This window comes from Crocodylus siamensis, chromosome 11 (genome assembly GCF_052110815.1).
Source record: "Crocodylus siamensis isolate JL-2025a chromosome 11, ASM5211081v1, whole genome shotgun sequence".
In the NCBI taxonomy this organism is placed as follows: Eukaryota; Metazoa; Chordata; order Crocodylia; family Crocodylidae; genus Crocodylus; species Crocodylus siamensis.
In genome coordinates this window covers 10,338,003-10,362,434 of record NC_143405.1, presented here as the reverse complement: position 1 = coordinate 10,362,434, position 24,432 = coordinate 10,338,003, and the positions used below count along the sequence as shown (strand labels likewise).

At 43.9% G+C, this 24,432-nt stretch overlaps 1 protein-coding gene across 5 annotated transcripts; it reads left to right on the top strand.

Moving 5' to 3' along the window:
* Positions 1-1,970: 1,970 nt before the first annotated feature.
* GOLGA2 (golgin A2) lies at positions 1,971-24,210 on the top strand. Of its 5 annotated transcripts, none has more exons than XM_090021607.1 (28): positions 1,971-2,105; positions 2,311-2,442; positions 3,264-3,344; positions 6,924-7,058; positions 7,626-7,669; positions 7,827-7,890; positions 8,400-8,459; positions 8,896-8,976; positions 10,878-10,916; positions 11,876-11,938; positions 12,205-12,298; positions 13,048-13,154; positions 13,789-13,847; positions 14,055-14,196; positions 14,863-14,952; positions 15,117-15,224; positions 15,359-15,446; positions 16,027-16,370; positions 17,260-17,373; positions 17,963-18,187; positions 18,382-18,481; positions 18,583-18,671; positions 19,468-19,621; positions 19,766-19,833; positions 20,469-20,571; positions 20,897-21,003; positions 21,566-21,734; positions 21,845-24,210. In XM_090021607.1, exons 1-28 carry the CDS (start codon positions 2,055-2,057, stop codon positions 22,090-22,092), a joined length of 3,159 nt encoding a protein of 1,052 aa, XP_089877733.1. In that variant the 5' UTR covers positions 1,971-2,054; the 3' UTR covers positions 22,093-24,210. The 5 variants fall into 5 exon arrangements, with proteins under 5 accessions (XP_089877733.1, XP_089877732.1, XP_089877734.1 ...); XM_090021606.1 differs by having other exon boundaries at positions 16,024-16,370; XM_090021608.1 differs by lacking the exon at positions 3,264-3,344 and having other exon boundaries at positions 16,024-16,370.
* The last annotated feature ends 222 nt before the right edge of the window (positions 24,211-24,432 follow it).

The following is a 24,432-nucleotide window of genomic DNA, read 5'->3' as shown; positions in this document are numbered from 1 at the left end:
GAGAGGTGATGCTCTCACCTTCCCTGGAAATCTTCAAGAGGAGACTGGATGGGCACCTGGCTGGGGTCTTGTGACCCCTGCCACCCCTAGTGCTCCTTCCTGCCCATGGCGGTCAGACAAGATGATCTGTCTAGGTCCCTTCCCACTCAGTGATTGTATGATTCTATATATATATTGATTTTGACCTGGAAGGCTACAAGAATACTTTATAAACAGCTGATATACAAATGAAATATTTTACACACCACTGAAATGCAGCAACCTCTGGTGTAAAATACAAAGATCTATTTAACAGCACAAAGTAACACCCCCACAATGTTTAATAGTAAAAAATATTTTTTTTCCATTGGAAACAGCATCTGAAACTTTAGCTTGTGCAGATTATAACTATCCAAATAATTATGAGGACAGGACACCTGGGTTAAAATTCCAGTTCTTACAAACATACCATAACTTGTTTTTTTTAAAGTGGTCAAAACCTAAATATTGCATTTCATCCAAAAGACAGCATCTCTTTAAGCAAAAAATCCTGTAATAGGCTTGGGAAACTGACTCAGAACTGAGTTGCAAAGGAAAAGAGTGCCATCATCACCACCCTTTGTACAGCACATGCATGTCTGACTCGATTCAATAGTGACTTAGAAAGGGAAACACCTGCTGCAATACCACCACTGCCACTTGCAGCCCTTGAGCATTCCTCTGAAACCTCATGCCCAGGTTTAACCCTGGTGGAACATGCATCTCAACATCCCAACTGGACAAAATGTCCAATACAGACAAATACTGAAAAACAGCAACAGCAGCTGGTTGAAGTAGAACCAAGTTTAAAATGAGTCACATTTCACAGTGCTTGAAAACCTGAACCACACCCAATGATAGAGCTGTTCCACCTACGTTCCTGTTCTCACTAGTGCGGCTCAATTTCTTCTTGCAGTAGAAACCCAGGGCAAGAGAAGAAAACCGTTTGCACTGCACTAGGCACATGTCAGGAAGAGGTTCCTTCCTGTTTTTACCCTGGTATAACTGCCCGAGTGTATTGCATGTGCAGTGGTGACACTCATCTTTCTCTGAAACATTAACCCTGAGCAAATGCTGGAGGCAGAGATAACAGATTCAATGGACCACTGACCTGATCCAGACTACTCCACAAAGGAAGTAAGCTAAAGGAGGAAGGTTCAAGAATTCAAGATTCAATCCAGGAAAAAAGGCAACATCCTCCACATACCATGAATCCCAGAGGCAGGGTTCAAGCATGATAGAGATTTAACAGGACTGGATAAACATCAGGTTAAATTTGTAAGCCACAACCGTTTCCTGGAGAAGAGAAACTAGCCTTGCATACAGCTAAGAATCATAAAGGGGGTCAGTTGGGTGGCACCTCCAGAGATCATCTAGTCCAGCCGTTCTCAAACTCTGACAGATTGCGCACCACTAATTTAAAACGATACAACCTTCAGTATCACTGGCACATTTTTCAGTTCAACCTTATATACCACCAGCAAATTTTCTGTCAGGTAAAGTAATGCTAATAAAGCTGTTAACGCATACTGCTGACAGGTGGCCTGCATATCACTGGTGGTACCAGTACCACAGACTGGGAAACGCTGATCTGGTCCAAACCCCACCTGAGGCATGATCAGTCCTGTCCAAACCATCCTATACATACCATCCACCATCTCAACCCCACAACCCTAACACTACACGAGGCAACTCCTGAATCTGCTTCATATCCCGAAGGCCCAGGAAGGCCCAAGGGAGGGACTTGGGTGGGCAGGGCCAAGATACACTGCACAGACCCCAGGCAGAGGCAGAGGCAGGGCTGTGTCCCCTCACGAGCCCACTGCCATGAAGAAGGATCAGGCACGGGGTAGGGGAAGAGGAGGGACGTAGCACATGCTCACGGGGCAAGGGAGGGGAAGGCGCGCACGCGCACGCGCACGCGAGAGGGGAAGGCGGCGCGCACGCGCATGCGCACGCGCGCGGGGGCGGGCACCGCCTGCCTGGTGCCTGGTGCCTGGTGCCGGGCGGAGCCTGCCCCCGCTGACGTGGCGGCCATGGCGGACGGCGGCAGCCGGCAGAGCAAGCTGGCCGCGGCCAAGAAGAAGGTAACGCCCCCCCCCCCCCACCACGGCCCCCTCCTCGGGTAGCCGGGCCGGTGACCTTGGCTGGGCGGGCGGGGCCGCACCAGCCCCTGCCCCCGCGGCGGCGGCGGCGGCTGTCACCGGGCCCCTCCTTCCCCCTCCCCCCATTTAAACCTCTCTCCCCCGGGCCGCCTCGGCCTGGCCTCCGGATGACGCGCCTCCCCCGCAGCTGAAGGAGTACCAGCAGAAGAACAGCCCCGGGCCCGCGGCCGCGGCCAAGAAGAAGCGCAAGAACAAGGAGGGCAGCCGGCCCGACACGCCGACCAGCGCCGACGACAGGGACAGGCCGTCGCCCGAGAACGTGAGTGTCCTGCGCTCGCCTGGTCGCGGGGCGACGCACGCCAGGGACGGATGGGGTCCGCAACCCGCAGCTGCTAATGGGACCTGGCGCCACGGGCTGGGGCTAGGTCTGCCAGTGAAGCCGTTCTTGACCCCAGAGCAGGCAGTGTGGATTTCATAGATTTCATAGATATTAGGGGCTGGAAGGGACCTCGTGAGATGGAGCCCAACCCCCCACTACCCTGCCATGGGCAGGAAGTCAGCTGGGATCAAGTGACCCCAGCAAGAAAAACATTGACATGGTTGTGAGGGGTCAGGGCACGTGAACGATGAAAGGACTGGGCTTTTTTGGCCTGGAGAAGGGGGGCTGAGGGGTGAGAGCTGCCTTCGACACCCTGAAGTGGGGGTAACAAAGAGGATGGCGGTTCTCAGGGGTGGCAAATGACGGGATGAGGAGTGAGGGTCTCAAATTGCAGCAGGGGATGTTCAGGTTAGCTATGATGGAACAGTTTGTCACTAGGAGAGTGGTGAAGCACTGGAACAGGCTACCCAGAGAGGTGGTTTAATCTCCATCCTTAGAGATTTTGAAGACCCAGGTAGACAAAGCCCTGGCTGGGATGATGTAGTTGGGGCTGGTTCGGCTTTGAGCAGGGGTTTTGACTACATCTGACCTCCTGAGGTCCCTTCCAGCCCTCGTTTTGTATGAATGATCCTATGTTTCGACATCCATTTTGGTAAAGGGAGAGTGAATGCAAGGTCCTTTGGTTGCAGCCACCCTTTGATTGGTGTCTCACTCTGTCTTTCTGAGCCATTTCTCTTTCCACTTTCTTTCACTTCCTTTAGATTCAGAACATACTGAAGGTGCTGGTGTCAGACCTTAATCGATCCAATGGGGTAGCCATACCCTCATTGGACAAGAGGAAGGTGAGGCAGTGTTCGGCATCCCTCTGACTAGTTTGCTGTCCTTACTGCATGCTTCAAGTTCTCTTTAAACTGCCTCTTGATTTTTTTGGATGAAGCTTCATTCTGGCATATTTGTTGTCAGTTGCTTGAGTTTTTTGTTTTCATTAACCTTGAGCTTTTTTTCCCCTTTTAATGTGCCTCTTTGTTGCTCCTACTTCGTATGTTTCCTTCTGATTTATGTCAAGTTTAAAGATGTGAACTGTACCAGCTTCCCTTAAGATAGACTTGTGAGATCAGGCAATTTAGAATTGTATGGGGGTTCCTGGGTGATGGTATGAATAGTAAACACCTCGCCACTCCTTTCCCCATACACTTTGTTCCCACAAAGATGCGGCATGGGGCATATAAAAGCATTGTTCAAACTGGGCCACAGGCTGGGTTTATTTTCTAGATCTGTGATCTTCCTGTTTGCATGTTGCTGTTTTATTTATTAAATAATGAGTGCCTCATCTCTGAAGTACATGTTCTTGCTCATCTCTAATCGTGCAGTTGCCCTAAGTAAACTGTCTAGTTATTCCAGCCAGCCGATTTTGTGACAGGTGATGAAATTTGCACATGTGATGCAATCTGGCAAGTAGCATGGTTTTAAATATGTCTAGGCAGGAAGTCAGATATTTTATAGCAAGTGTTAACTAGCTCTAATGTCTTCATATTGCCTGTAGTTCTGGCAGCAAAGGGGCTGGGAACATTCTTATCTGTAATAAAATACAAGTATGAGAGAGCAAGCTTCTACCAGCCTTTTATTTTCAACATGTTTCATAAAAGTAGTCTCATAAATTAAAGAAGGCTAAAATGTTGATAGAAACACAGAAAATGCAAAATAAAACATGATGACTCAGGAAGTACTTAGTGTTCTTGCTTTCCTAAAACCTCAATTACCTATTAACTTGTATAGTGTCCACAACTCTCTTCACCTTAAGCTTTCAAGTCCAGCATGTCATTATACCTGCCTTGCATCCTTTTCTTTTTGTTCCACCCATAGACATAACTATGTTAATCACCAGGTAGAGTAGAGCAACTCTGCTGTGAAACCTGCATGATGTGATAGATAAAATAAGACTTTCACTAGTTTTCCTTGCATATTAATGCAGCAGCGCTCCCATCAGAGACTTGGAGTGCCTGGCACAAAGCTCTTGCAAGTGGGGTATTTCTGTGGGATGTTATATGGGAGAGCATGGTAAGAGCACTTGACAGGTGCTTTCCTGTGAGGTTGAATGCGGCATGTTAGAAGTATAATGTATATTTAAGCTTATCAGATGGACACATCAGAAAGAGAATTGATGTTTGTTCAAGGACAGGTTGAGGTAGGATGTACTAATAATTTTTCTGTCAATGACTAATCTCAAAATGAGGGCCTAATCCATACCTGCCGTGTTTGTGCTATTGTGAATATGGAAATGTTACTCTTCCATTAGTCTTCATGTCCCAGATGCCTTTCTCTGCTTTCTTTTCATGCACCAGTGCGTTTTGGACTGAGTAGCTGTTACAGGTTTTCCTCCTGGAGGCTGCAGATAACGATGCCCAGGGCCTCAGACTGATTTTCAAGTTGCTCTCGAAGTATAGTCTGTAATGAGAGAGAATTTCTCTTCCCAGTTGTCTTGCTGGTAGAACTCCTGAGTCAGGGAAACGCCACTTTAAACACTCACCCAATGCTAATAGGCAGAAAAGCTGAATGCTGGCATCTGAGCTAATGCCTTCATTGGTGCCTTAACACAGGCAGGCAAATCCTTCCCACCTCATCTGCTGTAGCTTTCTGGTTGTGAAAGGGGGAGAACACCTGACAAACGAGGAAACTTTAAGAAAAAGCAAATGGCTGCTGATATATATTGGGCTGAACTGAGTCATTAGCTTCTTCAAGTTATTAGCATTTCACAACTGTAGTTGGTTGAATTGCTGTGTTAGAATTTCTGACAAATTCCTTGGTGCCCCTTCCCTTTTCCCCTCCCTGCAACTTAGGTCTTCAAGCTGCTTTCACTTCAGAGGTCTTTTCCTTTTTTTTACAAGGAATCTTTTTTTGTGTGACCATCTTTTCAGGACAACCATCACACATTTTAGCATGATGCATTAGATACGTGTAGAGAGAGTTTCAGGGTAGGATATTAGCAACTTAATTTAATATATTTTATTGATATGATGGGGGGGATCCTTTCTGTCCACTTTCTGCTCTATTTTGTTGATTTTTCTGAGCCAATATTAGAGTGAGGAAACCTGAGAGAGGATGCAGTGGGAAGGGGTTGAGCAATACACGATCCTCCAAGGAACATTCAATATATATTGATCCCTGCCAGCAAGAACCTGCCTTGCTAAAAAAGACTTCTAAACATTCCAATCTCTTTCTCGTCAGTTTAGTTCAGGCATTCTCTAATTGTTGTTTTGAAATCTGTCTTCAGAGTTGGCTGCCTGACTCGCATAAGAAGTGGTGAGCAAGTGAACAAGCGACACCCAGACCCCCTCTCTGCCCCTACAAACAGTTGGGAAGGAGGAAGAGAGGACATAAATGCTTTGGATTCCCTCTGAACAGTCAGGAACTAAGCTAGAATAAGAGAAGACATGGTATTAAATTATCTTGTAGAGAGCCACAGAATCTTGCTGAGACTATTTATTGATGGTCTGCTTTAATGTTTGCTTTGTAATGTCAGTATGTATTGATAGCTCTGGTTGGGGTAATATTATGACAGGGATTGCCAGGCTGCCAGAGTGCACAGAAAATGGGGGGGAAAAATCACAAAGTCCCAGTAAGGTTGAAGATCAGGCAGATGAGGGACTGTCTAGTTGCTCTGTGACTCAACACTAGATAGTGGTTGATCATACCCATCCCCAAAATGGTACATTTATTTGTCTGCAGTGATGCAAAGATAACATTTTTAACTCTCATGTAGACCAAACTCATTCACAGCAGGAGTGGTATCGGCTCCTTTTGATTCCATTAGAGGGTCACACCTGCTTACCTCAAGAGCTGAATTTGGTGTTTTGATTTATAATGCTCTATATCTTTGTGTCAAACCCTCTTCAGTTCACAGCAATTCTCAATTTCAATAAAGAGGATGAGAGGAAAAGGGGTGCTTGAATTGAACTAACCGAGTACTTGATTAGTTATTAACCCATTCTTTTCATCTTATTTTGCATCTGTTGATCAGTGTTTTCCCCAGTGGCAGAATGAAGATGGTGCTTTGCAAAGCAGAGAGAATAGATTTGGCATTGATCTTGCCCTGCCTGCTCTAGTTCCCTTGTACCATATATAGCAGTCCTGTTAAGCATACGGTAAAATTTACTGCCCTGGACACTAATTCTACATGAAAGCCCTCTAGGTCCCATTTGAGCTGGGGTAACAGGTGACTGTGTAGCATTCAGTGGAGGAAAACAGGTTGATGAATTGACCTGTTTGTTCTGGGGAGAACACAGATTTGTTTGCCAGTGCACATGTTTGTCGATTACCACAATGTTCGCCTTGTTTTGTGCACAGAAATCTTGTTAAGGGTGTGTTTCTCTCTCCCCGCATTCAGCATGTAGCTGTAATCCCTGTGATATGTTTTGTGACAGGCATACTTTGACAGTGATGTTACCGTTCATAATGCTGAACAGCTGGCTGCCGATGTCCCTGTGTTATCTAACAGCAACAGTCTTCCTAGCTGTGGCTCTGTCACACCTGCTTCCAGTAGCATGCCATTGTCACAGGTTTGTGAGCCTTTGCGTTGACACGCTAGTGATGCTGTTTGTATTGAGCAGAAGTGTGTTTGTATTAATATGTCAAGGGTCATGTGAGATTTCCAGACAAGTGTAAAATTCTCTCCTCTCCACTCAATTTTGGTCCAACTCTGAAAGCAAAATGAACTTTTCACCACATAAGGAAACTTATCCTTTGCTCCTTCCTTCCCCCATCTCAGTTAGTAAGGAGCATCCCTAAGAAAACAGGTGATTCCTCAGAAGAAGTAGGCCTCTGTTCTTTAAAGAATTTGAGAATTAAGTTTCAGCTCTTTAGGAAGGCAGTATGTTTTTGCCACTAAAGACTTTGAACTGACCTGGCTTAATATATCACTTGTAAATGCTCAAGATCTTTTCTGGAGGTCTCAGAATAAGCAGAAATGATCCACAACCTGGACCTGACTTGGGTTGTGCTATGAATATTGAAGTTATATTTGAATGGATTACAGTAAAGGCAGAGGTTATCTAATGCAAACTTTGGGGTGCTCAAGTATGTTTCTGTCTGCTATAGTCTTGTGATTCTTCTGTCTTACTCCACAGATACATGATGCTGATGGTCATAAAAATGTGTTGGATGAAAACAGGTGTGTGTGTGTTACCTTTCCTTTAATAAAAGGCACCTATAATAGGGCTCAAAAGGGGATGACAAAGGTGTTTGCTATCAAAATGCCTCCGGTGCTAGTTTGGCCAGTTCCCGAATAGACCCTGTAAAACAACATGCTATCTTTTTTCTGTTTGTAGGTCCCTGTCTTCAACAGAGAGTCTTCGCCAGCTGTCTGAGCAGCTCAATGGCTTGGTCTCTCAGGTTTGGCCTCATTAACAGGATAAATGGAATGCAATTTCTTCTAAATTTCAGAAGTGGGGGTTTAAGTAGCCAGCTCAGGAATGTTCTCGTCAGTCCCAGAGTTCTTTGCAGCCAACCCACTAAACAGTAAGACTTTTAAACCCTGAAAAGTAGAAACTGTTGTTGTAGGAATGTGAAACTCCACCAGTAGGAAGAGAACCAGAGTGGGAGGGGGTAGCAGCTTATATCCATGAAACACACTCTCTTAATTCATGGCAATAAAACTAAAGTATGTGGCCTGTACATTTCATGTAAGACCATTTCTGGATGTGATTGTACATAGAGATCTGTACAGGTTGCATACCTTTACCCAGATAAATAGATATTATCTGCTTTTGGTTGGTGACTTGATAATCCTCCAGAGAAAGGCACGGTATAAATAATAGTGTACTATTGGGGGTATGGAAGGTCATCTCCTATTTTGTATTGATAAATAAAACAGTTATTTTGTATGTCAATTTTTCTTGTAGTCCACATCCTATGTGAACGGGGAAAGTGGTGTTTCTTCCACAAATATAAAGGAAATGGAAGTAAGTCCTGCTTAGTCTGATTTTTTTTTTTCTCATTCACTGGGTTAGCACTTTACCAATTACACAGTGGGACCATCACTGTAATGATGTTGAGACCTATTTGTTGCCCTGTTCATGCATAACTACCACATCAGAGGGCAGTTGGAGACAGGCATCTGTGGAAATTTCCAGCTGGAGGGTTGGAACTAATAAGACCTTTTGAATGCAGCTAGTACTCTCAGTATTTTTTAAATGAGATTCAGGCCTCAAACAAATATATAAAACATCTTGATATCTGGTTCAAACTTGTTGAAAGCTCAGTATATTTGGGGGAAATCCAAATCAGATTCAAAACTGTGATATTGATTTACTTTCTGTCCTTTTTAATTATTTCCTTTTTTTCCCTCCTCCTCTGCCCCTCTACCTTCTCCTCCACCTGTCTGCATGCGCCCATCAGACACGTTACCAGGAGCTGGCAGTAGCCCTAGATTCCAGCAATCTAACTAACAAACAGCTCAATACAAAGATAGAGGAATTGGTAAGAAACAATCCAGCCAACCAGTTTGACATTCTTTGCTCCTCCATGCTCTCTGGGTGTCTGCAAGGTTATGGGTTCTTTTACAGTGCCACAAAAGAAGCTACTTGCACAGCATTTTTCAGGGAACAAAGTGGATTTTATGGGAACACCCAGTCAGATGGTGAAAAGTCAGATTAAAAGACTCCTAAATGTATTGGCCTGTATGAAGGAAATGAAATAACATGAAATAAGATCCATACAATATTGATTTCTTCATATTTTGCTAGGGTGGCTAGCTTCATGATAAAACTAATGCTGGATCTGATCTGCACTCACCAAACTCAGTAGAAGCAGAATCTTGTCCACAGGCAGTAACCTGAAAATTTGTAATTTCTCAGGTTGATCTTTCTGTTATTACTTTGTCTGCAGAATGGGAGTAAGGGGGGTTAGGGGAGAGCCCAGGAGCTTGTGTCTGATCATTATCTCAGCATCTGTGGCACTATGAATGAACTGCTGCATTCTGTGGCCTGCTTGAATTATTGCTGCTGCTTTTTACCTTCTTGCTTTAATACTTCAAGAAATGCCTGCACAATCTGAAAAGAAATGTGCTTGATCTGAAATGGTTTTCCCTTGGCTTGTTTCCCACCACTTTTGCCTCTGAAGTACAGGACTCTCCTATGTATCCTATCACCCCTTTTGTTTTGCTCCATTATTTTGTTCTTCTCCCCTTCCTCCCTCCACTGCATCCATCCTCATTTCTCTTGTAGTATTGAGGCTGACCTGTAGAGGCACCTTGTATTGGAGCATTGATCACCAGTGGCTACCTACTTCTGGACAGGCATATGAAATGGTCTCTTGCCTGGAGTTTTACACAGGGCCTATCCTACATTCCTGGACTTGCTTTTGTCTAGTGGTGGCACTATGATCAAAGCCTCTTATAGTTTATCTCCAGTACTGCCACTTTCCTAAATTGTGTTTTTTAATAGGATTGCAGGGAAGTACTTGATCAGTGTTCATTCTTTGTGGGGGAGTAGTAGCTATGTTGCTGGCAATGAGGGGACTCTGAAACTGCTGTGGCAAAGACACAGGTGGCCACCAGGTGGCCACCAGCAGCAAACGGGAACATTGCTGAATAAAGCAGATTTGTGGTTGTTCCTGTGGCTGGTAGCATAGCCTGGTGCAGTGTCTCTGTACCCCTCTTTTTCTTCATACCACGTGCACACCTTGCTTTCTGCTCATTTCAGCCATGTCTCACAGGAAATTAAAGTATATTGCGACAGGATTGTATACACTGGCCCTTGCTGTGTATTTTGACTTCAGTCCTGTAATCTGTTCCACGTGACCAAAATCCCATGCCCTTTGCAGAACCCTGTCAACTTAACTAGGACTCTGCATGGCATAAAGGTTCATCTTTATGCTGGATCATGGTTTTGACATATTGTCAATGGTATGCTTGAAGTTTCACCTAAGGGAAAGGAGGAGGGAATACATTCTTTTTAATAGAATTCTAATATATTGTTGGGGCATAGCAAATATTACAATGATAAAAACCTTAGAATGTAGGATGCAAGTTTAATGTAAGGTGGTGTGTAGCTCAGATATAAGAATTCATGATTGTGTTACCTTACTAACATTTTTATTGTGAAATGTGGCAGTTCTATTGAGGACTGAAAAGTATATCCGGAACTGGATAGCACGTGTCACTACGTCTGTATGCCATTAGTCCAGAGTCTATTATTTTTAATAGTTAAAACAACCTGGCTTTGTAGAAAATGTCAGAATGGTTTAATGGAATTCCTGTTTGCATTTGCTACACATATGTATCGCAAGCATCTGGTTAAGATGGCAAATGCATTTACAGATTGGAGAGCAGTATGACAAAATTGCTTAGTACTGATGCATCTGTTTTGCTCCTTCTGCAGAAACAGCAAAATCAAGAGGCTGTGAATCAGTTGGAGAAGGTAAAAGGCATCCCAGTAGCTGTAGTCTTAGGATAGATTTCTGTTCCCCTTGGGAGCAGAATATTCGTGATACACCCTTTTGTTGAGGAAATTGATGTAAAGAATGTGCAGGTGGCACTGCATAATTTAAAAGGGTACCTGATAGAAAGCAGAAGCATTTTTCTTGTTTGGTTAAAAACAGGCTCATAAGTATAAAGCTTATATTGCTTTCCACAGACAAATGTATTTGAACGGCAAACCAAAATACTCGCTTGCGTAAAAGAAAAGCTGTCCATTTCAGTCTTCTTTCACAAACCTTTAATGTATGTCTGGTTAAAACTCCCTGAAAAGAAAACATTTAATACACTATGCATTTATAATTATGTTTCTCCTTTAGTTTTTTGATAGTGATGCAGCCCATTCTCTGACTAGTGTATCTTGGATTTGTTTTTATTTCAAATTACAAAACCATATCAAGCTTCACAGCTTATTGATTTGTTTATAACTTGTACATTTCCCTCCCTCTCCTTGTCTTCCTATGATGCTATGAGTTACAGATGAGACATGATTTGGGGTTTGAATGTTCTGTCTCTTGTCCTTTATAAAAACTACTGAATGGTGTAAGCCCCCAAAATAGTTTTTTTTAACTTACTTTTTAACAGCATGTAATATTAAAATAATGTTTAATGAATTTCAAAGCTCTTCAGCGGAAATGGCCTTCTTTTAGTAGTTTGCCATCCAAACAGTACAGCTTTGTGCTAGTGCAAGAGAATCTGTCACTGTCCAGACCACATGAAGTATGATAAATAAATGAGGCTTAAATGAAGAAAATAGTAGATTTCTAAAAATTCTTTGTATTATTTAGATGCTAATAATTCTGCAATATAATAAACTTAGTTTGTGTAATATAATTAACATTTTCCATTTAACATTTTTTAAATAAAAGTTCTGGGCTTAATGTCCACGGTTTGTTTATGCAGGAGAAGAAAGAGTTTGAACAGAAGTTTGTCAAAGAGCAAGCAGCACTAAGGGAACAGCTACAGGTAAGTCAAAACTTCTGTTTTGGTCAAGCCTCTCATTTAGCTTTCATCTGAGCTACTAATGCTGAATAGTTTTCCTTGTGAAAGCCCTTGCATGTTTTCATTCATGCTTTCAGGAGAAGGCAGCCAATCAGCCAGGCTGTGTACTTAGTTTTGGATCTTATGTTAGTCCTTTCTTTCTTTACTGAATTATCCTTCTCTGACAGCTGGGGAGATATAGTGCCAAGTGAAAATGACTAAAATTGAGCTGTTCTTTTTTTCTCCCAAAGGTTCATATTCAGACTATTGGCATCCTAGTTTCTGAGAAATCAGAATTACAGACAGCACTAGGACATACGCAACAAGCTGCCCGGCAGAAAACAGGTAGATCAGCTTTGAACATTCAGGAAGAGGCTGGATATGTATTTTTTTTCCCTAGGATGATTTAGAACTAGCCCATTCAACATTTGAGCAAAAGATTGGGCTAGATGAACTCTGAGGTCTATTCCAAACCTGATTCAGTTGGAAAAGCTGAGGATTCAAGTCATGGGCACCAATTCATTGGCAGCCAGCCTACAACACTCAGTGACTTCTTAATGAGCAGTACTTGGCACAATTATTGCATCTGTCATCATGGCTGTACCCAGAATCACAGCACATTAATCCCATGGGAAGCACAGTTCTTTTTTATGTTGTTAAAGCTCTGTCATGACTGTTAGGACCTGGTGATTACCCCAGGCTGTTCCTTTCTTGCCATCCTGTTGGTTGCTTTTGAGTTGAATACCACAGCAATCATGGTAAGATAAATTTCCCTTGAGTGTTTCATTCTCAAATGAACTCCAGCAATTTTCTGCATTAGAAAAATAATAATAAGCACCTAATGCTTTCTAAAGGGAGTATTATTATCTCCATTTTAAAAATAAGTTGAAGCACAAGGAGGTTAATTTTCCCAAAGCTGAAATGACTCAGTGGAAGAGTGAGGAACAGAATACAACTCTCTGAACTAGCAGACAATGTGCTACTTTCCTTAAATGAGTGTAAGAACTTGCTGGCTCAACAGAAAACATTGTTTAGTCACGTCTGTGAAGCTGTTTAGAACTTTGTTCCACGTAAGTCTGTTTTGACTTGTTCAGGAGAAGCTGAAGACCTTGCTACTCGGTTGCAGTCATCTCGCCAGCGGGTATCGGAGCTGGAACGCACCCTGTCTTCCATCTCTACACAGCAGAAGCAGTCAGAAAAAGTAAGAGTTCCCTCTTCTTACACTGTCATCAGCAGTTGTCCTCTTTCCCATTTAATTTTTCATGAGACTGCTGTATATATTGCAATCTCTGAGAAGAGGGGGAGACCAGACCACAGTTTTGTACCCTCTGTGACCAAGGCAGATTTCCTTAATTTTTATACAGCCACTATTTTTGGGCTTCAGATCTGGCACCTTGCTTCATTTGTCTTGCCAGATTCAAACAATGAAAACCCAACCACAGCTTCTGTCCAGGAGTCCTCCATCAAAGAGACATTTGAGCATTGATGCTGATCCAGAAGCTTGCCGCAAAACCTCCTGGCTAGTTGGTGGTGTCATGTCTGAAAAGACTCTGAACAGATGAGTTCCTGGCAAGTTCAGGCTTTGTATGAAGTTTGATGGGGTGACAGACTTGGCTCCAGTGCCAGCCAACTATAGCTAAATATGAGCTTCGAAGCAAGTCCGTTCTGAGGTTTCAGCCCTAGAGGCCAGGAGTATTCCTATGAATATGAAGCTTTGGGTTTTTTTAGTTCCACATTAGCTGATCAACAGAAGGTTTAATAATAGGCAGCTTAAATTTTTTTTTCTTTCTTTAACGTCTGGGGTTGAGTCCCTTTTTTTTTTAATCTTTTTCCAGCATAATAAAGAGCTAGTGAAGGAACGAGACAACCTGAAATTGGAACTGTACAAGCACAGGTGAGTTCAGTTTTCTGTTAACTGCAGAGCCAGCAGTACTGAACTGTGATAGAACTATCTTCTTGCACTGGCTTTCCCTTCCTCTGCACAACATGACTTCATTCCAGTCACCAGAATGGACGAGTCTGTAAACTAGTCACATGAACAACAGAGCCACTGGTAAAAGTAAGGATCATAGCTAGTTTATTATTTCTGTGTGTCTCTCAGCAAAGGCAGTGAGGAACTGAAGCAGCAGAACTCTGAGCTTTTGGAGAAGCTGCGCTCCCTGGTTTCTGAAAATTCAGCCATGAAACTGGATGTGGAAGATTTGCATAAGAAACTGGAAATGGCTGAGCTGATGATTCAACAGGTGACTGCAGTGTTACTGAGGAGTGTGTATTCTTGATTGTGGGGTAGGGCTTGCTGTGACCTTGGGAAGTAAGGGTAGTATGCTACAAGAAAATTAATATAATCCTCATTTACCCACTACCATTTTCCAAGCTGCATACAAAACTTAAGGGACAATTTTGAAGTTAAAAGGTTGTAACTGTTGATTGTCAGGAGCAGGAAGCTTATTCTCAGAGAGCGTTGCAGTGTTGATTCTCTAGATACTAGCTCTTCTGGTGCATTTATAGATCTTAGGGTAAGATTATTTAGTCTATGTTAATGTCACACTCTAGAATTACACCCAGTTATCACTATATTGAGCTCAGTAATTGTTTGACCAAATCATATCTTCTGGAAAAGAAAGGGGCATATTGCCAACCTATTGGAATACATTAGCCATTACTGTTCCTTTTACACACCCCACAGATCTTTTCCAGAGGGCTAAGAAACCCCCAAACCCTTCCATTTCTAAACCGTCATCTTTCAGCTCAGACCATATATTTTTTTTAATGTTAACTTGTGTTGAACTAGAACAGTTTGCAGAACCATAGAAATTGCCAAAAGGATCACATCAGAGGTTGCTATCAAGAAGGAGTTATAAAGAGAAAACAAGGAATGCTGGCTGTAACTTATTTGCCTCTTCTGGCAGTTTACCAATCAGTCGGGGAATCTGGATGCAAACCAGCAGCTGCAGCTGGCATTGGAAGAACGGGCAAACCTGGAAACACAGGTCACTCAGGTAAGAGATTTGAATGAAATATGGTGCTGGTCAATATTGCAACCTTTGTGCAGCAGGGCAATACTGGCTGAGACTCTGCACTTGCACTGGTATGTTTTTGTCTTCCTTCAACTGACAACTTTTCATTTCACTTAACTGATGTAGTTTTTCCTCTTCCTGAGTAGCTGTCAGAGTCACTTCACCAGCTCCAGGCAGAAAGAGATCAGTATGTGGAGAAGTTGAAGGAGGAGGGCAGTATCTGGCAGCAACGGTTACAGCAGCTGTCTGAGCAGGTAAAAACAGCAGTGCTGTATTCTCTGTGTGCAGCGGCGTTATTATTAATGATATTGAGGACCTCAAGGCTGATTCAACAGGAGGAAATGCATGGCAAGTACTTGTTTTAACTCCTCCCTCTGTTACCACATAGGTCCGAACACTGACAGAGGAAAAGGAGAAGAATGTGATGCAGATTCAGGAGCTTGAAGACAGTATTGCTCAGCTGCTCAGCAAAGCAGGTAGAACCAACGATTTTGAGCTTAAGGTGGGGTACCAGAAGACTAGAGGGGGGCTCTACCCATTCTCCTTATGTAAAAGTTTGGGCAACCAGATTTGTTACCCCAGAGCTAGCAGAACAATGGGAAAGACTAGTGTGCATGGGGAAACCTTCTGACCTAGTGAACATTAAAAAGGCCCTTCACACCAGCACTCAAGAATACATTAACCTCTTTTCGTATCTTCCTGAGGCAAACTTGCAGCTCCTGGTCCCAGTGAATCGCTCAGACTGGGAAGTAAAACTAACTCTGATATATCAGTGCCTGCTTAGCACTTAGCTCCCTCTGCTCCCCAGTTCAGAAGGCTTTTAACAGTATGCTGCAGCAAACTGATGGCTGCACTGTTGTGGCTTTCTCCTTTGTCTTGCTGGCAGAGGAAGGGTTGGATTATGCTGTCATCATCCCATCCTTTGGTACTGGGCCCAGCATAGTAGATTAGGTGGGCAAAGCATGTTCACATAACAAGGGTTTTACCTTTCTAACTTATATGCGCATGAGTGGAGCAGCTCCGACCAACTGGTTGTGACTCCACTTTTTCCAGCAGTGAAATCCAAGGATAGTGAGCCTGCCCCACTGGCCGGACCCACAGAAGCTGAGCTGAGTCTGCAGGAGGAGGTCCAGAGATTGCAGAAAGAAAAGGAGGAGCTTCATGGACAGTACCAGGCTCAAGTTCGGGATAATGAGCAGCTGAGCCGTCTCAACCGGGAGCAGGAGGAGCAACTGCTAGAGCTTGAGAAGACAGTGCAGCGTTACAGCGAGGAGTCTGTGGACAGACAACAGATCCTGGAGAACATGCAGAGCGACAAGGCCACCATCAGCCGAGCTCTGAGCCAAAACAGGGAGCTGAAGGAGCAGCTGGCTGAGCTACAGAATGGATTTGTCAAGCTGGTATGTCTCTTGGTGCATCTTCTCCCATGATGCAATCATGCAGCAGCACATACAGTGATAAGGGCCTGGCAGAAACATTGGCCTTATCTTGCCATCTGTTGCTTTGGTTATTGAACCTCCACTATTAGATCATACTGTGCTAGGAGACTTCTTGCCATCTCTCAAACTCTCTAGTAAGCTTTCAGTGGATTATCTAGTGTCTGTGCTTGTGCCAAGGGGTTTCCTTCCCTCCCTTTCCCCAAACCTTAAGCTGCTTTTATTTCTTTTCCTCCATCTCTCTTGTCTTTTTCTGTCCCCCTATTTTGCATGCATGTTGCCTGTGAAGGGGTTCTTCCCAGCTGCTCTCATCTCTTCTACTGCCTTTTTGCCCTTCTCAATCCTGAATCCTTTTTCTGGCTTTTCGCCTACATTGCAGCTGTCTGAACTCCTCAGCCTGTCTTTCAGGGTTGTACATAGAGGTGTAGGTGGGAGCACAACTTGTTGCCCCCTCCAGCTATCTGTTTCCTCTTGTTGCCCCTCCAGCTATCTGCTCACTTTAGCGGTCTACAAGCTCATTGCTTTGTTTCCTAACTGTTATCATTTTGTGTTTTCTTAGGCTACCTGCATAATTGAAGGAGAGCAAGGCTGCGCTATTTGCTAAGACCTCATTCTTTTGTGACACCTTTCCTTTACTGATCCCCAGTCTACCATTCCTGCACAGTTTTTTTTTCTAAACTTTAATCACCTGTTAGTTTTCCTCAGTAGGTGAAATGCAGTCACTGAAACACTCCTTGATTTCATGTTCTATCAGGACTGAATGTGACCCATTGCCTTGGGTTGCAGAGTACAGCATAAGAGTTCTTGATGTTAATTTGGGCCTGTCTCATATAGTGGTTATGCATTTTTGCAGACAAATGAGAACATGGAGGTGACGAGTGCCCTGCAGTCTGAGCAGCATGTGAAAAAGGAGCTGGCCAAGAAGATTGGGCAGCTGCAGGAAAAACTGGCTGAGGTCAAGGAGACGGTATGCACAGGGTGTCTGGGCAACAGGGTGCTACCACACCAGTGTGTGATATAGAAGGGCTAACAACTTACAAGCTGTACTGTAAGATTGATATAGTAAGGAACAAATGCAGAGATAGTCCGCACAGTTTACCTTGTCTAAATCCTAGTGTGGAGATCTGGCATTTTGCGGGCAGGTGGTGTTTAGTAGAGTGAAATGTCCCTTGTTGATCTGAGGATTGATACTGACAGTTCTTTTTGGATCCAGCTATATGGCAGGAGTTGGGTGTATTGTCAGTCATCACTTCTGTCATGAAAATCAGAACTTCTTATTCTCTGTGATTAAAAAGGAAGGTGGTGTTATGTGAGTGGTGCCCAGTAGGAATGAGGGTATGGACCGACACACTATTTAGTGTGTTGAAAGAGCAGATACACAACCAGTTACTGCAAAGTACTGATGTGTCAGAGTACCCCTGCTTACCTCAGGGTTAGTTGTCGGTCTGTCCATACTCAGAGGCTTTGATCAGACAGTGGTACTTCCCGAGATAGCTGCTGCTCAATGTATGTGCGTAGAATTATTGATAATGGGGTTGGATATTGCTGTGTGCCAGGTGGAGCTGAAAACCCAGGAGGCTCAAGGCCTGCAGGAGCAGCGGGATCAGTACTACAGTCACTTGCAGCAATACACTGTGGCATACCAGCATCTGGCTGCTGAGAAGGAGGAGCTACACAAGCAGTTTTTGCTTCAGACACAGCTCATGGACCGGTTGCAGCATGAGGAAGTTCAGGGCAAAGTGACAGTGGAGATGCACCTTAAGGAGCTACAGCAGACCAAGGTAAGAGAGGAGTTGGATGGGAAGCAGGACTCTGTCACTATAGTACTATACTAGAGAGGCATAGAAAGTGTTTGGGGCCAACACATGGGAGCTTTCCTGTTGCTCATGAATTTGTAGTGAAACTTTCTGGTGCAGGTTTCAGGTGCGTAGAGTCCATCCCACCTCTCCAGTGAGCTCCTACTTCTTTCTTCCAGGATAGTCTGGCAGCTGTAGCCAAAGAAAACAAAGAGCTTCAGGCTCAAGTCAGTCAGTTAGCTGCAGAGTTGGATGGCAAAATGTTGCTTCGAGTGGAAGGTGAGTAAATACAGTTGATCTTTTTCTCCAGCTAAAAAGCTGGCGTGGGCTGAACAGTCTGGTGCATTATAATTCCTTGGTCTGTGTCCCGTGTCTTACAGGAGATGGGGTGGAGAGTGAAGAGACTGTGGAAGAAACTCAGAAACCTTCACTTGTGATCCCAGAGAATTTTGAAAGCCATGAAGAAATGGTGAGTTTACAAAGTGCAGCAAAGCTGCTTTCTCCCAATTGTGTATGAATCTCAGTGTGGTGGGCCTGTCAGATAACCCTCAGTGGGGGGCCAGCAAGTGCATAAAATGTCAGATCTGATAACAAGGCAGCAGCCCGTGTATAGTAGCAAGGGGCATAATCAAAGCTGTGTCCCCTTGGCAGCAAACTCTCTAGGCTCTGCAGCACTGTTGCATGGCAGATTGGAAATCCTTTGAAAGCTTTGCTTAGTTTAAAAAGGGTAAAATATTTAATAAGAGCCTTGTCAGCACTGTGGTTCTTGTGGTGTTTATTTTGATATTCTTTATCTTGGGAGGCAGCCTGGGTTGGGATTACCATGACTGGTCGCTGGATATCTCTGGGAGAGCAGTAATCAAAATTGTGTTTACAAAGAAGTGGTTCTGGCAGCTGCAGAGAGCTGCTGCCGTTTGGACAGCCCTGTTCTTAGCTATGAGGTCCAGGACCAAAACTGAAAAGGAAAACTGAGATTAAAAACCAAAACAAAACAAAAAACCCTTAATGTCCCTCACAAAGTTCTGCAGTTACAGAATTGTGGCATGCACAGGACCCCTGGCAAAAGCTAATGCAGAGGACTCTCAGTAAAGCCCCTCCTGATTCCTAACTGTGAATAAAACACTTGTGGAGGGGTGAATCAGTCAGTTTCTTTGCACTTTCTCCATATGCAAAATGGGGATCATTCTTAGGGTTCGGAGGTAATTGATTAGCAACACTGCATAAGTGAAGAGCACTCAAGTGGAATGTCTGGTATTGCTTCTTAGGTCGCTTTCTTGGTGTCCACTATGTCCCAAGTGGAGAGAGAGCGAGAAGAAATGAGACAGCAGCTGAGTGCACAGAAACAACAATGCCGTGGCCTCCTGCAGCAAATAGTAGTTCTTAGGCAGGAACAGCAACATACTGCTACATTGGTTGGAGGTAAATCTACTTGTGCTGTGTTGAGGGGAGCGGGAAGGAAAAAGCGCTTGATGGCCATGCTAGATGGTCCCTTTCACAGAGTGAACTGGACTTCATTGTGCTTCCTCATACAGTTCCTCCTGAATCTGCTTGTTTCTTTTCCAGGTTCCACTACAGATGTTGTCCCAATGGAGGTTCATGAGGCCTTAAAAACTGCCATGGAGAAACTACAGGTGAGCATCTGACACCATCCCCTGCTCTCTGCTGAGTTCTGGTGCTTGCTGTCCAGTCCATGTATAGAGGACACAGTTGAGATTGCCCTGGAATAAATGACAGGGTTCTGGTTTCTGTGACCTACATTGCCAGGTTTCCTGTGACAAACCTGTCGCTTGCTTCTGCTTTCTAGCTTTTGGATGCTGCTTTTGTCGTAGTAAAACTGCTGCAGTAGTTATTCTGCAAAGGGCATGGGGCCAGCTTTGCTTCTTGATCTCTTCCTGAAGCTGTAGCTGGCAGGCAGGTTTAAAAATGAGTCATCCTGCAGAAATGAGGAAGAAAGGTGCTGTTAGGCTCCAAGATTGCCGAGCCTCTTCAGTGATTGGGAAAGTCCAGCATGGTGGGCAGAAATCAAAAGGATTTTTTATCCTTTGGCTGCAAAGAGGGAGAAGTGTTTTGTCACATATTTTCTTCAGCTCTGTCCTGTATATTCCCTGTCATCCACAAGCAGTCAGGTTTTCCTACAAGAGATGAGCAAGAAGGAAAGAACAGTGTTGTTCCCTGCACTTACTCTGATGGAATGGGGATTATCATTTTCTATACATATTCCTTGTACACTTGTAGTTCAGAAGGCTGATACTAGTTGTGTATTCAGTCCCGTTTTACAGATGTGATGCATGAGAAGGCTGACCTGAAGGAGCGGTTGGAGGAGCTGGAGCATCGCTGTATACAGCTCTCTGGGGAAACAGACACCATTGGTAAGATCAGCCAGCACAAGAATGAACTCAGTGAAGTCTGCACAGTGTACTAACATGTTGTTTCTCAGTTATGCAGTAAAACTACAGGTGTTTTTCTAACTGTTAATGGACCCTGAGAATTTCAGCTCCAGGCAGGATTTCTACTGCCAGGCCTCCAGCTGCATCCTAATGTTACCTAGCTGAGTCAGGTTTCCAGTTCAGTGTCCAGGCTGCTGCTGTAAAGCCTTATTGTTTATTCACCCACAATGTAAAGCTCAAGCAGAGAGAAATGTTATATGTTGTGTAACCCCTTTCTTAGTCACCCTATGCTCCTTCTGTGTTCCAGGGGAATATATTGCATTGTACCAGAGTCAGAGGGCTATCCTCAAACAGCGGCATCGGGAGAAGGAGGAGTACATCAGCCGACTGGCCCAGGATAAGGAAGAGATGAAGGTAAGGGAAATTCTCTCAGGGCGAGAGTACTCGCGCCATGGATAAGAAGCTATGGAGCATGTGTGGAGTGTGCAAGGGCGCACACTGATGGAGATGACATAGTAGCTGACGAAGTGCAGGGCTCAGAAAGGACATACCCACAACAAACATTTCCACAGGACTCTGCCTGGCAGACGATTCTGTCCTACAGGAGCGCTAGCTAGTAGCATCTCCAAAGGAGATTGTTGTACTATGCCAGATTCACTACTAGCTTTGGGATAAAGGAAAGTACAGTAAATTGACTTGGAAAGCGTTTGAAACCAGAAGTCTTTGCATCTGCTAAGGTGCCTGCACTTAATGAGGTTCAAACCTACCAATTTTAATAAGCATTTTTTTTAGAACTCTAGAGATGTCTCTGGAGATCTGGAACCTGCCATTCCGAGTATGTTCTAGTTTGTCTGCAACTGAGGTCAGTTAAGTTGGATACTGGCAGTTTCCTCTAGAGTCAGTGAGGGCTGTGCGTTACCTGTGGCACAGGACATGTGAAGTTCATGGCCTTTCCTTTCTTTGTAACTTGCTGCAGAATAAGTTATTGGAGCTCCAGGAGTTGGTGATGCGTCTGGTTGGAGAGAGAAATGAATGGTACAGCAAGTATATGGCAGCTGTTCAGAGCCCAGACCTGCTGGCAAATCAAACTGAAAGTGCCATTCCATTGGAGAGGCGTATTGAACTTAATGCTACTGATGGAGAAGGTGAGCAATAGCCTGCACACTCATCAGTGGCTCCTGCTTGCTAGCAGGGTGAACCTGAGGGCTAGGTGTTTGGATGGGAATAGTAATCTGTTTACCTGGTCTCTTCACAGGATTGCGAGAGGTGAATTTAACAGATGATCCAGAACAGGAAGCTGTAGTTCTTCAAACCAACTCATCCCCTAGCGACAGCAAAGCCCCACAGCCCAGCCCAGAGGACCCCACTGCAAAGCAGATTATGCAGCTTCTGAGAGAGATCCAAAACCCTCAGGAAAGGCTGGGCTCCCTGTTGGAAAACCCATGTATTCCCTTCTTCTATCGTGCTGATGAGAATGATGAGGTCAAAATCATGGTGGTTTAAATGGCACCAGGAACCTGACTTGCAACAATTTTCTGTGAGCCTGTAAGGACCCAAGCTGCATAGTACTTGCCCTGTATCTCTAACCAGTGCTACCAGTCAGGGCAGATGTTCTCTTTAAAGACATGGGGAAAGAGGGATTGCATCAGGTGGAGCTCTAGCACCAGACTTCATCTCTTTCCCTTTCCTCCTGTTACTTGGTGCACTCTTGAGTGCAGACTTTGACTTGAACTAATCATGAGGCAGTCACTACCACCACCACAGGTGGGTCATATGAAAGTGGGGGGACTTCATGATCTCGAACAGAGGAACTTGATCACTTGCTTCCTGCAGCCCCATCTCCAGAAAAAAACCTCTACTGTTGCTGGCCAGCTTCTTAGCAATGATTGGCTAGTGACACTATTTTACTAGTTAAGATTGCAACCTGTCCATCCCTTTCTAAAAGGTTCCCAAAATAATTCCCTCCTTCTGGTAAGAAACTCTTTGGATTCAGAATAATTATTTCTATATTTCATACCACAGATCTTAAACCTCCCATTTTTCTCTCTAAGCTGCATCCTACCCTGTATTTGAAACCAGCCTTGTCAGTCATACAGCCAGAAGATACAGGCTTCCTGCCTAGGCAGCATTACATTTAAAGAAATTGTTCTGATTACATAGAAATGGCCTGGCATCGCTTTGAGTCCTCTAGGGATGGTTGCTCTGTTATTTGCTATGAACAAGTAACTTGTGGATGATTGGAGGTGGGGTAGGAATGCAAGTGCACTTTGAAGGATGATGTTTCACTGTATACATGTTGAAAGGTTTTATTTATTTAAAAAATGGGAGAAATAAGTAAATGGAAACCACTTAATATATGTGATTTGTTACAAATTTCTGGACCCTGGGGATCTCCCCTTTTCTTAGCTCTCCTTTTCTCCTTGCGTTGGCAAGGCTTACACTACCAGAGTGCATTAGCGGTACTCTGGGCTGACATTTAAAGTCTGTTTCTCTGCTCCACACCCTTAAGTTCTTGGGATACATGCAGGAGAAAGGACTGTCACCTGGAAATGCTTAAAGTTGCAAGTGCACTGTGATAAATACTTTGAGGCTGAAAATACTGTGTTAATGAATGCAGGGCCCAAACACTGAGTTACTGTCTCCATCTGCTGGCAAAAAAGGAATTATACCAGAACATCCAGTGTTTGACAAGTACATACGGGTTTAAATCTAATACTTGCTGCTTCCTCTTTGTGGACTTAGCAATCCCGACAGTGAGTAGCTAGGAATTACCCAAGATATGCATGGTTTTTTAAAGAGACCTAACTTATGTAAACCTCAGTGATACAGTACAAATCCCAAGTTGGTGACCTAGAAGCATGTACCTGCTCCACTTCTAGTAACTCTGGCGGGAAGTGAAAAGCAGCAGCAAACAAGGCTCTGAGGCTTGTGGGTTCTCTTTACTTACTATTCTGCAGATCATTTCTATAATCAATCTGCTAATTGTAGTCAACTCTCTCTTTTTTTTTGGTAAATCTGGTACAGGGCATTGTCATTCTAAAGCCAAAGCACATCGCATTGGAATATTTTTAATGCATTTTAACTTTTATCATTTTACAGTAGGGAGAGGGGTTTTGTGAAATAAAAAAATCAAAGCACTCCTTTGAACTTGGAGTAACTGAACGTTAGCCCATCGGGGAGGGTGGCAATGTTTTTTTTTAAGTCCTTTCATTTGAATAGCCCTAGTGTTGACTGTCAGTGTTATTGGCACAGTACATGGTTAGAGGCCTCATGCAGGGCACTAGCAGGGTGGGCCTGCGAGTTCCCATTTGCACGAGTTTGTGTACATAGTATATCTGTGTAACATTTTGTATATTCCTTGAAGAAAGCGGATAGCTCCTTGCAGCGTTTTTGCCTGTCGGGGTTGCCCATAACCTGTATTATAAAAATGATCTAACTGCAATGGGGCAGGGCTCTGATTTAATATGGAGCATTATTATAAATGGAGTAAATATTTATTGGGTGTTCTATTCCAAGAATGTGAAGGAAAACACTATTGGAAAAAATTTTGCATTCTGTTGCAGAGGTGACTTTAATCCTGTTACAATTTTTCTTTCTTTCTGAATAAACTTATTCAGCCAAGCATTGACTGCATGTGCATTTCTTATTCTAGCCCCTTGAAACCAGGCCAAGAAAATAAGTAGTTGAATTCTTCCTTTCAAGACAGATCTGATCTGACCACAGGAACACCCTGCTCTGACACTTACTCCCTCCTCTGCCTATCCCTTCATCCACAGACATGGAAAAATACAGTTTTCCATTACATTATTAGGTTAATGTTGTATAAGGCATTGTTTGTTGCTG